At 49.4% G+C, this 12,350-nt stretch overlaps 2 protein-coding genes across 3 annotated transcripts; one reads left to right on the top strand and one right to left on the bottom strand.

Annotated features, from left to right (window-relative positions):
* Positions 1-690: 690 nt before the first annotated feature.
* On the bottom strand, positions 691-7,503 carry LOC101786515 (probable transcription factor RL9). Its single transcript, XM_004956691.4, has 6 exons — positions 6,302-7,503; positions 6,123-6,199; positions 5,434-5,479; positions 5,085-5,292; positions 1,710-1,782; positions 691-1,555 (listed from the first exon to the last, which is right to left on the bottom strand). Exons 1-6 carry the CDS (start codon positions 7,176-7,178, stop codon positions 1,442-1,444), a joined length of 1,395 nt encoding a protein of 464 aa, XP_004956748.1. The 5' UTR covers positions 7,179-7,503; the 3' UTR covers positions 691-1,441.
* Positions 7,504-8,006: 503 nt separating this feature from the next.
* On the top strand, positions 8,007-10,599 carry LOC101786907 (protein ALP1-like). Of its 2 annotated transcripts, none has more exons than XR_214674.4 (3): positions 8,007-8,922; positions 9,071-9,947; positions 10,031-10,599. XR_214674.4 is itself a non-coding variant. In XM_004956692.4 (3 exons), exons 1-3 carry the CDS (start codon positions 8,323-8,325, stop codon positions 10,489-10,491), a joined length of 1,779 nt encoding a protein of 592 aa, XP_004956749.1. In that variant the 5' UTR covers positions 8,013-8,322; the 3' UTR covers positions 10,492-10,599. The 2 variants fall into 2 exon arrangements, 1 of the variants encoding a protein (XP_004956749.1); XM_004956692.4 differs by having other exon boundaries at positions 8,013-8,922; positions 9,230-9,947.
* The last annotated feature ends 1,751 nt before the right edge of the window (positions 10,600-12,350 follow it).

Consider the following 12,350-nt stretch of genomic DNA (forward strand, 5'->3'; position numbering starts at 1 on the left):
TCGGACATGTACCCATCCTCATCAATCATCGATCTCAGAGAGTCAGAGCCCTGCTGGAACGCTGCTATAGCTGCTAGAGCATCGATCGATACGATATCCTCCGCTCCCGTTGGGACGCTATCGCAGGTTGGCACCAAACGTACCACTCCATCCATCTTTATTCTCATGATCTCATCATCTCCGGCTGCTCTCGCCGATCGGTGCCGCCGGCCGGCCGGGCACGTACGGCGCGGCGTCTCTCTCGGAAAACACCTGTACGTGGCCGCCAAATGTTTCGTCGATCGATCGGCAGATGCAGGAGGAGACCAGAGAGAGAGAGGGAGGGATCATCAGGCAGGCAGATGGTTGCGTCGATCGGGGTTTATGCATGGCTTGTACTTGATCAGTGCCCAGCCTACAGCAGCTAGCTCTTGGACCACCGTACCATGGATTCTATTGATCGACGGAGTGAGCGGACCATTCAGCCATGAATCATTGACAAGGCGGTACCCGAATTGATTGTAGCTAGCTAGGCTGATGCCAACAAGAGCAGAATGAAGCATCTCAGTGCCTTATAACTCCTCAATCTTTTGCCAAAAGGCGACGCTTTAGTTTGCTTTGGTCTCAGTCGGATTGATGTGAGCTTAAGTGTGTGTGCAAATCAGCTTAGTGTAAAAGTATGGCAATCAGCTTAATCATGCATATAGCTAGTGTAAAAGTATGGCCTTTAGCTAAAATATTCGGTGGTCAAGGTTTCACACCTGCGTGCTGGAAAAGTGCAGGCAGGCAGTGTCAAGCAAGCTAGTAACAACTGACACGGGCACAAGAACCTGCTGCAGCTAGGGACTAAAGACGACGAAAACCAAAGGAGAGATCACACACACACATGCACGGAAAAAGGATGAAATCTTCACCTTCAGTTAGATTGCTTCATGAGAACTCATTCCCTTTTCTTTCTTTTCTCCTTTCCAACTTTCCATGTGCTAATGATACGCTAGCTAGCTCCACACACCACCAACATCAACCTCACCTCACCAAACATGGATGAACGCACACGACTCACTCTCGCACCACACGCACACGGCTTTACGCCTCGCTCGCCCTCGCCATCATCTACTACTATCATATCCTTGCACCTGTCTCGCCACGGCACAAGGAAACAAAAAGAGAGAAGCAAGAAAGAAAAGGAAATCAGGAACATGGCCAATCTAAGAAACCGCCCAAAGACTGAGACAGACCCGGTGACCCGAGTCTTTAAACTATTTCCCCCATGCTCCGGTGCTCCATCTGCGACCCGGACCGGTGAAAATGCGGCTTCTCTTGTTGTTGATTGTTCTTCCTTCGCTGATGAAAACTTGCTGCTGTCGCGGAGTTGGGGATCAAGCATGCATGATGTCACTACTGCTACTATTATATCTCAATGAAGAAATTAGCCTTCTAGGTTCTGTGAGCTTGGTGATGGCTAGTCATGATCCGCGCCCTGCCAGTCCGGTCTCCCAAGCGTGAACTCCAGGCTCGGGCTACTCATCTCGTGGTTGGACACCTGCGAGCTGCTCGATCGGCAAGGCTCCGGGTTCTGAAACACATAAACACAGTTTTCAGAAGAAAAAAATAGCACATTCTACATGTACGCACACATGCATGCCAAATGACACTAGTGTAGGTAGAGAGCCAGGGACCATTCACAGATGAGAATTCAAGGAAAACACAGACTTTCTAATTAAAGATACCTCAATTGGAGAAGATAGTCCTGCCAAGCGATGAGCGTCCATGTTGCATGAATTCGACGACAGCCATGGGTCCCTGAACAAGAGAATTTTTCCATTTAGCAAAGCTAGCTCTTACAAACTTTCTAAAGATACCATGTTCAATGTGAGACAAGTAGAATTGTAAGCTGGGCATTGCAGTGCTACAATTGGGCAGTTTTCTTCTTTGAGGGAACAAATTATCGGGCAGTTTTCTTTTTTGAGGGAACTGATTATTGGGCAGTATATGGTAATATTACTATATAGATAGGAACATGGCATTCATGCACAATCCCCAGTTAGCTTTATCTAAAGTGAGTAAGAACAGTTGCTCTTCATGATCAGTTAGTTACATAACTCCTTTCTAGGCAACAAGCTCTTAAAAGATGTTCCGGTTCAGTACAGTCGTCCTGCGAATGGCACAGGGAGCTGATCAACAAGCTCCTGTCATTGGAATTCAAGGAAAACAAAGGCTGAAGCAAGGAATCTACTGCTTCATGACAGACAAAATGTGCATTTGCTGAATTGTGGGAAAAAATGGAAGCATCCAACGTATTTGCTGATGTCATTTCCAGATTTCGTAAATGCTTTGCATAAAAAAATGATTTCTAAATACTAATTCTAGTAGTAACATGCAGAGATGTAAGTACATATATAATTGCAGGCTTCAATGTTCCTAGAGAGAACATGTTCCATGAACTAGCTGGCTGTCCATTTTTTTCCTTTTTCCATTTGTGATTTTGGGTCACGGTATCAGGAAAAGTGCCCTTCATTTACCACCACTCTATCAAGATAATACCAACTACTTACTACCAAACCTTTGTAAAGTGCTTTTATCTTGATTGGAACAAATATACTGCTATACGTTAATTAAGGAGCCAGTAGACTTTGAATATCTATGATACTATCGTCAATCATAGATATACTACTTTATGTGTTCATATTTATGTCTGAATGTTTTCTAACTAAGTATCTATTTTTAAGATGGGGATAATTCAAAACTATTATTTATAATGCCCTAGTCCTAGAGATCATGGAAAGATCACAACAAAATTCGGAGAGGATTTAAATTTTATTGCATGACTCATCTCAAACTTAATTAAGAAATCCGTTCTTTGTTCTTGTCAATACTGATATTAAAGACTAAAATACACAAAAGAAAGCGTTGGTCAATAAATTAATAAACCTGGCACGTTAGAAAATCAAACAAAATAGTTTCTCCTTTTTCCAAGAAAATAACTCAACCTTATATTCTCAATCCATGCATGTTCTGCTGTTCCGTACAAATACTTAATCACCAGCGCAGTTGCTGGTCAATAAGCTTATAGTATGTTCTGTGTTTTCTCAACTTAAATTCGTTCACTTTCGTCTGTACAATATTCCTAATTCTGCATTATTTTTGACACACAGAATGAACATTAAAAAAAGAGAATTGTACTCCCACTGGCCATTAATTTTGTCTAGAACAGTTTCAAGAAAATGCCCTACAACCACGGGTCGTCAAAGCAAACAAGAAGTGCAGATCATTATAAATAAAAAAAACATTGCCTATCCTTTTTTAAAAAAGGCAGCGATGTTAGCCATTACTGCCATGACCTTATTGTCACCAGATACTCTTCCAAAAATGTGACGTATATGTATTCATTCTTTGACTTAAAAGGCTATGGATTAACAAGAAAGATAAGGTAACAAAAGGAAGAGTGTTTCAAAATCTGAATGGACTTTTGTTGTCACAAGCAAATCAATTATGAGAGAGAGAGAGAAAGAGAGAGAGAGGAAACTGCGGGGAAAAAATAAGAAATGAAAAGAATGCAAGTATGACAAAAGATGGGATGACAATAAAGATGGAGTGGAGAAAGAAAAGCGAGTATAGCCAAACGACAGGCTCACCTGTACTCCTACTTGCTTCCAAGTTGCTCAGAAGTCATGTTTTCTACCCAATAATATTTGGTAAAAATATCCAATCACATATGTAAAAACCCAAATTGGTGAGATAAATCTAGCAGCAACTAACAGCCATTGTGCTAGTACGTCTTTTTGGAGCTATACTGGAGTTGCTCAACGTCTCAACCTAAGATTTACTACATCGTAATGTACTACTGGTCTGAGTCTGGTACTGCTACGCCATCAGGCTTCACAACCTAAAACTAGAGAGAGGAAGGCCCGTCTGTTTCTTAAGAGCTCCTAAAATTTTTATCATATCGAATGTTTAGATACTAATTAGGAGTATTAAATATAGACTAATTAAAAAAATTGCACAGATGGAGACTAATTTGCGAGACGAATCTATTAAGCCTAATTAGTTCATGATTTGATAATGTGGTGTTACAGTAAACATGTGTTAATGATGGATTAATTAGACTTAGTAGATTCGTCTCCATATGTGTAATTAGTTTTATAATTAGCTCATGTTTGGTCCTCCTAATTAGTCTTCAAATATTCATACCAAATATTCGATGTGATATGAATGGACTAAAATCCCAATCCCGAAGAGTGTATGTGTGTGGGTTCCGTGCAAATAATTGCAAGAGGGAAAAAGAAAGTCATTGAAGAGATTGACGATGTGAAAGAACCAAGAGTCCTTGGTTACATATTCCTAGGCAATAGGGCATGTCAGGTCAATACCCCATCCCCCTGGAATCAGAGCCATGCATTTATAAGAAAAGATAATGGAGCCCCCAGTCTACTCCCCTAGTATCGTAGGATTGAGAGAGAGAGGCAGAGAGAGAAACAGGAGAGAAAGAGGACAAGGCCAGAGCCCAAGAACCTACAAACACAATGACACAGCACACAATGTTGTGATAGGAGAAGCAGAGCTGTATTTTTTTTTATAAATTCCACATAAACCAAAAAAACAGAGAGCAGAAGCTCAAGTCAATGGAGGTCATGGGGTGCGTGGCTTTTTGGTCTTTTCTGCGATGACACAGCATTGCATTGGCCACCTAGAGAGTAGAGATAGGCAGCCCTGTGTGCACCTCTTTCTCCAGGTGTGCATTGTCAGCATGCGTGTAGTGTGCGCCCCCAAAACATTCTTTTTAACCTTTTTACATCTAACCGAGCAAACATATCAAATCTCATCATTTGTACTAGTATATGCTCACCACTTTACATACATGGAGTGATGCCAATGCATGCAAAGTACCAAAGTTTGGTGGTGTCTTTGGGACTAAGCTAGCAATTAGACAAAAAAGAGCATGCTGTTATCCCATGACATGTCATTATTATCTGCGAAAGAGCAAAGCAAACGTGCGGGTGTGTACTGGTTGGGGAACAAACAAAGGGGGTCATCAGATGTGTGCAAAACATCACGCTGTCATTTAGTAGCAGCGCCAGTACAGGAGTGAGTGACTGGGTGAGTACCTTGACGAGTTGCTCCACCTGGTGCTCGTGTTCCCGGCCGACGACTGGTCCATGTCGCCGCCGCCGCCGCCGCCCACCGAGCTCGCCGCGCCCTCGGAGGTGGACCGGTGCTCCCCGAACGGCCTCGCGCCGCACATGTTGTCGCCGCCGGACGCCGCCTGGCCGGCGCCGGGGAAGTCCTCGTCGCCGGAGCCGCCGTCGTTGGGCCCTGAAAACACAATGCCGGCCGCCATTACATTAGCACTGTGATTAGTGATTTAGCAGCAGGAGAAAATGAGGAATAGGATTTATGAGGTCGGAAATCAGGAGGAGACGATGAATGGCAATGCGGATTAGCAGGGGTAGGTACCTGATGACGCCGCAGGCTTGTCAGTGCTCTTCACGGTCCGATACATCTGAAAGGGGAAGCGAGGAAAGCACACCAAAAAAAGCAAAGCGATCAGCTCACAGGCCAACAAGCCAGTGGAGGGGGAGGGTCGGAGGGAAGAGACAAGCAGATGGATGAGCAGGTGGATCGGCGCGCAAGAGAACACCAGGAAATGGACACATGGAAATACTATGATGCCATGCCCTCGGCTTGGATGGAAGTGTACTATAGCTCCTTCTCTCTCCTCTCCCCTCTGGGAGGGACTGGGAGGCCAGGGCCATGGTTCTTTGGGCCGTGCGCGCACACACCTACACACATACGCTAACTAGGCGCGGATGCACATACATGGCATTATTGTGTAATGATGGCAACTTTTTCTCTCTCACTCACACACATCCCCACACCATGCATCTCTCTCTCCTCCCTCCTCTCTCTCCTCTCCACCAAGAATGGCAGTTTCTTGGCTACGAGGGCCGTCGGTCCGTTTCACCGTCATTCACTAACTCTGGAGTTACTGCATTGGCGTTCTTGTCTCACCCAAACAAGAGGGAGAACGGCAGGAGCGAGAGGAAGCAGAAAGCCCTGGGCTGGGCCGGCGATGGAGGTGAATTCGGAAGAAGCAATTGTGTGGAGAGATGGCTGGCAATGGCGGCAGCCGGCAGGGCAAGTACCTGGAGATGGCTCTTGACGTGCGCTAGGGTCAGATCCTTCACGTCCATCAGCTCCAGCACCGACTTGGGCGTCGCCCCTGCAGGAGGGAGACACGAACGAGGTGAGATTTTGATCGGAGATCGAGATCGGATGGGCGGTGTATGTAATTCAGGCGTGGTTGGTGGTGCTCGGCACGCACTCTCGTGGCCGCCGAGGAGCTCGACGGCGTGGACGAAGCGAGCGTGGAGGGTGCTCGTCCACCGCATCCGCGGCGCGCGCATGCTGCGCTTGGCGGGGAGCTTGGGCATGAACCGGGAGCCCAGGCCGAAGGGCTGCCCGCCGTGGAGGTGGTGGTGGTGGTGGTGCCCGCCGATGCCGCCCAGGCCGCCCATGCCGCCGGCGCCGTAGCCGCGGAGCGTGTCGGAGAGCATGCCGTTCAGCCTGCCCGACGCCGTCAGCATCCGGTGGTGGTGGTGCGCGGCGGGGGAGAGGAACGCCGCCGACGCCGGGTCGAGCGGGCCCGGCGGCGCGCCGGGCGCGAGCGGCGACGGCGACGTGGAGCCCAGCGAGGAAGGCCACGTGGCCGGGTGGTACGAGCCGTAGAACCCGAGCTTCTGGTGGTGGCCGCCGTCCCCCCCGGCGGCCGGCGGCAGGAAAGGGAATCCCCCCGGGCCGTTGTAGATAGGTATTCCCCGGATTGGCGCCGCCAACGACGCGCCCCCTCCTCCGCCGGCTAGCCCGCCCCCGCCGTCGAGCGGCTGCAGCATCGGCATGGTGGGCATCAGCGCCGCGCCCGCCGACGTGGTGGCCACGGAGGGCGCGGCCGCCGCCGACGGGCGATGCCGCCAGGGCAGCGCGCCCGCGTGGTCCTGCTCGGCCGGCGGCGACAGCGACAGCTCCGTCGACGCCGTGGACCCGTTCAGCCTCCGCCACGGGTCTCCCCCCGCGCCTCCTACTCCTACTCCGCCTGCTCCCCCTACCGCGGCGCGCCCGCCGGACGGCCCGGCCCCGGGCGCGCTGCTCGGCAGGCTGATGTGCAGCGACAGGTCCGGCGACGCCGCCGAGCTCGCCTCCATACCTTCCGACGCCCAAGACGACGCGCCTCTCTATCTTGATCGCAGCGGGCGGTCGGCGCCGGCACCGCACCCCTTTCGTTCTCCTCTCTTCCTCTCCAGCTAGCTTGGAGAGGTCATGCGATCGATGGATATATACACATATATGGAGGAAGGAGATGGAGGAGAAGGTTCTTGGTGTTGTGTGGAAGAGGGGGGCTCTTCTCTTGTTTGTGCTTCTGCTTTGGCCTTGGTGGGTGTCTGTGTCTCTAGTACTGGAGTTACTCCTCCTTTCTCTCTCCTCTTTCTCTCTCTCTCTGAAGAAGATGACTATGAGAGGCAACCAGGGATGAACTGGTCTCTTGTGCTGTCCCTCCTTATTGCTACTAGCATAAAAAGTTAGAGAGAGAGAGAAGAGAAATATTAGGGGGTGTTTGGGAGGGGGGTGCTAAAATTTAGCACCCCCATTTTAGTCACTTTTAGCCTCTCCTCCTCCCAAACACCTAGGCTAAAATGGAGGGGCTAAATTTTAGCCCCCCCATAATCCATTAGCCCTTCAAGAGGTGCTAAAATGGACTACAAGTGCTAAAAGTGGTCCCCCTCCTTCATATTTCCACCGGTACCCCCACTCCCTTCCCCATCCTGTCTCCTCCCACTCCCGCACACGCGCCGCCACTCCCTTCCCTCCCGTCTGGATCTCGCCCCCTCCTCCGCTCCCTCCGCCGTGCCCGATCCGCCGCTCCCTCCGGCGACGCGCCTCCGCCGCCCCTCTGCCGCTGCGCCTCCGCCGCCCCTCCGCCGCGCCCTCCGCCTCACTCACTCCTCCGCGCCCCTCCGCCGCGCCTCCTCCTCCGCATCCATCCGCAGCGCCCCCCCTCGCCTCTCCCTCCGTCGCTCCCTACGCCGGTTCCTCCGCCGCTTCCTACGCCGCTCCATCCGCCGACGCGACTCCGCCGCCCCGCCGCCGCTCCCTCCGCCGCGCCCCCTTTGTCGCCCTCCTTTTCCTCCCCACCACGCCGCCTTCCTTTCGTCGGCTCGTCGCCACTCCGCCGCCGCTCCCTCTGCCGCGCCCCCTCAGCCGCGCCTCCTCCGCCGTCCGTCCCTCGCGCCCCACTCCACGCCGCGCCCCACTCCGCCCCAGCTTCAGATCTAGAAGCAGCGCGTCGTCATGGACGGCAACGGCGACGACCACTTCTCGCAGCCGGATCCGGCCTTCCCCTCCGGCGCCTTCGACCTGTACTCCCAGGCGGATTCGTATCAAGGACCACGATCCGGGATGCAGGCCTTGGATCTGAACTCCCAGGTCGACGAGTTCCCCGCCTTCAGCTCGTACGCCGACATCCTCCGGAGTGACCACGGCGGAGTTGCTCGAGGGGGCGGTGCTCGCACACCCGGGCTTCGCGTGGCCCACAATGGCGGCGGAGACAGCAGAGGAGGAGGCGCCACGAGAGGTGGCGGCGCAAGTGCTGACAAGGGTCGCGGCGCCGGGGGGAGCAGAGGATGCGGCGCCGCGAGAAGCAGAGGTGGTGGTGCAAACCGTGTCGGCGGCACTGGCGGTAGCAGAGGTCGTGGGCGGGCGACTAGGAACCTATTCATTGGTTCCGCGTCTGCTGGTGGTGCTGCCGGCGGCGGTGGACGCGGCGGTGGACGTGTGGGTGGCCGTCGTCGACGTGGAGGCAGTGACCATGAAGATTATGTGTATGCTGACGAAGGATACGCGCCAGAGGTTGCTGATGGCGTGGAAGTGATATTTCCTGGCTCTTCAAAGGTAATTATCTAAACCTGAAGTCCTGGAATGTTGAATGTTGATTCATTTGAAGCTCCGCTACTGAACTTGATGTTTGTGATAATCTGAACATTCGTATTCAGTAGTGTGAATATCTGTTGACTGATAATCAGATGTTTGTATATGTCAGCTACTCAATCCTCCCAAGTACTTTACACCTCTTAATATGAAATGCTAGTGTGCTGGAAGACTTGCTTGGTTTGTTTACTATACATATGGTTTCAACAATGAATATGCTTCTTCGTTTTACTGGTCATATTATTTGGGAAATATGGTTACATGTGGTCAGGATCCATACCTCATATTGCACTGTCGTAAGAGGAATCGGGAGTTCGTCCAAATGATGTTAACACTCGGTATGTACTACGAATCTTACATACACAAAGCTCCAAGGAGGGTTGCATCAGTGACGGGCATTGAATGGGTAACAGAAACATTATCAAATCCGACCTCTTGTTATAACATGTTTAGGATGAGTTGCCCATTATTTAATCAACTTCATGATCTATTAGTTGACTCATATGGTTTGAGAGCCACTCGAGATATGTCAACAGTGGAGGCCTTAGGAATGTTCCTATGGATATTAGGTGCACCGCAGTCACTTAGGCAAGTTGAGGATCGATTTGTGAGGTCGTTGGAGACAATAAGCCGTACGTTCGACAAAGTGTTAGGCACTGTTCTTAAGCTAGCAGTACATAATATTAGGCCACAGGACCCTGAATTTAAGACGGTGCACAAGAGATTACTCAACCCTCGGTTTGCTCCGTATTTCAACAACTGTATTGGAGCTATTGATGGGACACACGTTCCAGTCGTGGTGCCAAGTGAAAAGGTCATGCAATATACAAACAGGCACGGGTATACCTCACAGAATGTGTTAGCTATTTGTGACTTCGACATGAGGTTTACATTTGTTGTTAGTGGATGGCCAGGATCGGTCCATGATATGAGAGTGTTCAGTGATGCCATAGAAAAATACGGTGACAAGTTTCCACATCCTCCTACAGGTACACTGTTTCTATATGATAGTTTTTTTGCCTATATGTTCTCTAGTTTGTTTTTACCTAACAAGTTTGCCTTTTGTTTGTAGGCAAGTTTTACCTTGTTGATTCGGGGTATCCAAACCGTCCCGGTTACCTATCACCTTACAAGGGTACGAAGTACCATCTACCGGAGTTTCGTAATGGTCCAATGCCCAGAGGTATGCAAGAGACCTTTAATTATGCACATTCATCCCTTAGAAATGTTATCGAGAGGTCATTCGGAGTTTTGAAGATGAAGTGGAGGATACTGATGGGTATACCAAGTTTTCCAATGCACAAGCAAAGCAAAATTATTGTGGCTTGCATGGCAATTCACAATTTTATCCGAGAGAATAGTGTTGCCGATAGGGAATTTGATTTGTACGATTGTGATGAAAATGGTGTCCCAATGCCCGGAACTTCAAACCGCGGAGGAGGTGAGACAAGTACCCAAGTAGAAGAAGAAGATAGCAACATGAATGCATTTCGAGATGAAATAGCTCATGCCTTGTACAATAGGTCTAGATAAATTGATTTCAATGTTGTAATGATAATGTATTTGTAGTTTAATTTTGGAGTTGTTGGACATTGTAATAGACATAAAATTCCCTTCTTATGCACTGGTGTATGACTGAAAGAGAAAGAGAAGAAGAGAGTGAAAGAGAAAGAGAAGAAGAGAGTGGAGAAGAAACAAGAAGAAAGGCATAGCGCTTTGCATGCATGCAGTGCAAGGAGGAGAACGGAGGGCACGGCACAGCACCGCACCGCTATGCACGCATGCATGCAAGCAGCGCCAGCGAGTGGAGCCAGCGCAGCACGCATGCATAGCAAGGGGCGCCAGCGAGTGGAGCCAGCGCAGCATGCATGCATGCAAGGGGCGCCAGCGAGTGGGGCCAGCGCATGCATGCGCGCGGGCGGGAGGGGCAGCGCGCGCGGGCGGGAGGACAAAAGCAGGGGTATGGTAGTCATTTTCACTATTAGGTGCTAAATTTTAGCCTCCCATCCAAACACCCATGGGTGCTAAATTTTAGCCTCTTTTTTTGAGTGGGCTAAACTTTAGCTCAAGGCTAAATTTTAGCCCCTACTCCCAAACAGGCCCTAAAGAGAGGGTAGCTAGGAAGGAAGGAGAGAAAGAATGTGAGGTTATCTTGTTGTTAAGGAGGGGCAGGGATCACCATGTATGAGAAAATGACACTTAGGAAGCCAGTGGAGTCAAAGGAACCATGCTTTTGTCTCCATACCTATACTATACATCATCCTCACACACAACAAAGACTAGACTAATAAAGATGCAGGTGGTGTATACCATTCAGTATTATATATTCCCCCCGAAAAATATTACTTTATGGCATTAAAAATATGTGCCCATGGTCATGTAGGGGTGTATATTGTAGGAGAAGACTGCATCTGATTTTCTTCTTTTGTTTTTTGCAGGAGTCTGGTGATCTGAATTCTTTTGGGTTTGTTTGTTTGGGGATGGAAAAAGGCTGTGTGAGCTCGTGCGCCTGGGATGCTTTTCCCCCCACGCCCCCAGGGCCTGGGCACCCCTTTCTCTCTCTACAAACCCTGCACCCTTTTTTATGGGGGAGGAGCCAGCCACCTCTCTCTCTCTCTCCCCCCCTCTCTCTCTCTCTCTAAAACTACGAAGGCTTCTCCCTCACTGCCCCATGGGTGGGAGGGGGCTCAGTGAGCAGGTCCACATTCTGCAGTCATAGCACCGGGCCTCTCATCAATTTGCAGTGCACCCCCATAGTAACCGAGTACTTTGTGTTTGTGCAAAGTGGTGAGTCTCCTGCCAGCTGCATGTGTCAAGGTGTGCGACCCTGGCTTCCTGCTGGCTGCCTTTTCACTTGACACATCCTCTGCAGGCGCTTTGCCACCAGCATCTATCTTGTTCTTTCACACTTGATACACATCCTCAAACGAAAATGCTTACATAAGGGTTTTTTTGGGACATTGCGGTAGTTGGAGAAAAAATGTGCTTGCTAGCTTCCTAATTATTAAATGTACTCAATAAGTGCGACAGTTGGATTGAAGGTTTCGTGTTTGAAAAAAGAAAAGACATGACGCCTGCCTACTACTCCCTCCGTCCCAGATACATAGTTTTTGCTATATATCTAGATATATATTATGTCTAGATACATGGTAAAAGATATGTAACTAGAAAAGTCAAAACAAATAGTAATTTGGGATGGAGGGAGTAGATGATATTCATTGCAACAAAAAATGGATACCTTGACATCCATGACCTTTTTCGCTTGTTCGTCGATTCATTCCACTGATCCTTCTGAATTATAGATTTTGGCTTTTCAATTGATATGTCTTATGGAAGCTCTTTCTACCCACGCTTATTCTGTTCCTCTTACATTTGGCATCCGATAAACCGTC

The sequence above is a fragment of the Setaria italica genome, chromosome II (genome assembly GCF_000263155.2).
Source record: "Setaria italica strain Yugu1 chromosome II, Setaria_italica_v2.0, whole genome shotgun sequence".
Classification (NCBI taxonomy): domain Eukaryota; kingdom Viridiplantae; phylum Streptophyta; class Magnoliopsida; order Poales; family Poaceae; genus Setaria; species Setaria italica.

Excerpts from the sequence above, each read along its gene's own strand:
- LOC101786515 (XM_004956691.4), bottom strand. The coding sequence starts at position 7,178 with ATGGAGGCGAGCTCGGCGGCGTCGCCGGACCTGTCGCTGCACATCAGC. Across the intron at positions 5,480-6,122 it reads ACGTCAAGAGCCATCTCCAG|ATGTATCGGACCGTGAAGAG; the intron begins GTACTTGCCCTG and ends TTCCCCTTTCAG. Across the intron at positions 1,783-5,084 it reads AGGTGGAGCAACTCGTCAAG|GGACCCATGGCTGTCGTCGA; the intron begins GTACTCACCCAG and ends TCTCTTGTTCAG.
- LOC101786907 (XM_004956692.4), top strand. The coding sequence starts at position 8,323 with ATGGACGGCAACGGCGACGACCACTTCTCGCAGCCGGATCCGGCCTTC. Across the intron at positions 8,923-9,229 it reads TATTTCCTGGCTCTTCAAAG|GATCCATACCTCATATTGCA; the intron begins GTAATTATCTAA and ends ACATGTGGTCAG. Across the intron at positions 9,948-10,030 it reads GTTTCCACATCCTCCTACAG|GCAAGTTTTACCTTGTTGAT; the intron begins GTACACTGTTTC and ends TTTTGTTTGTAG.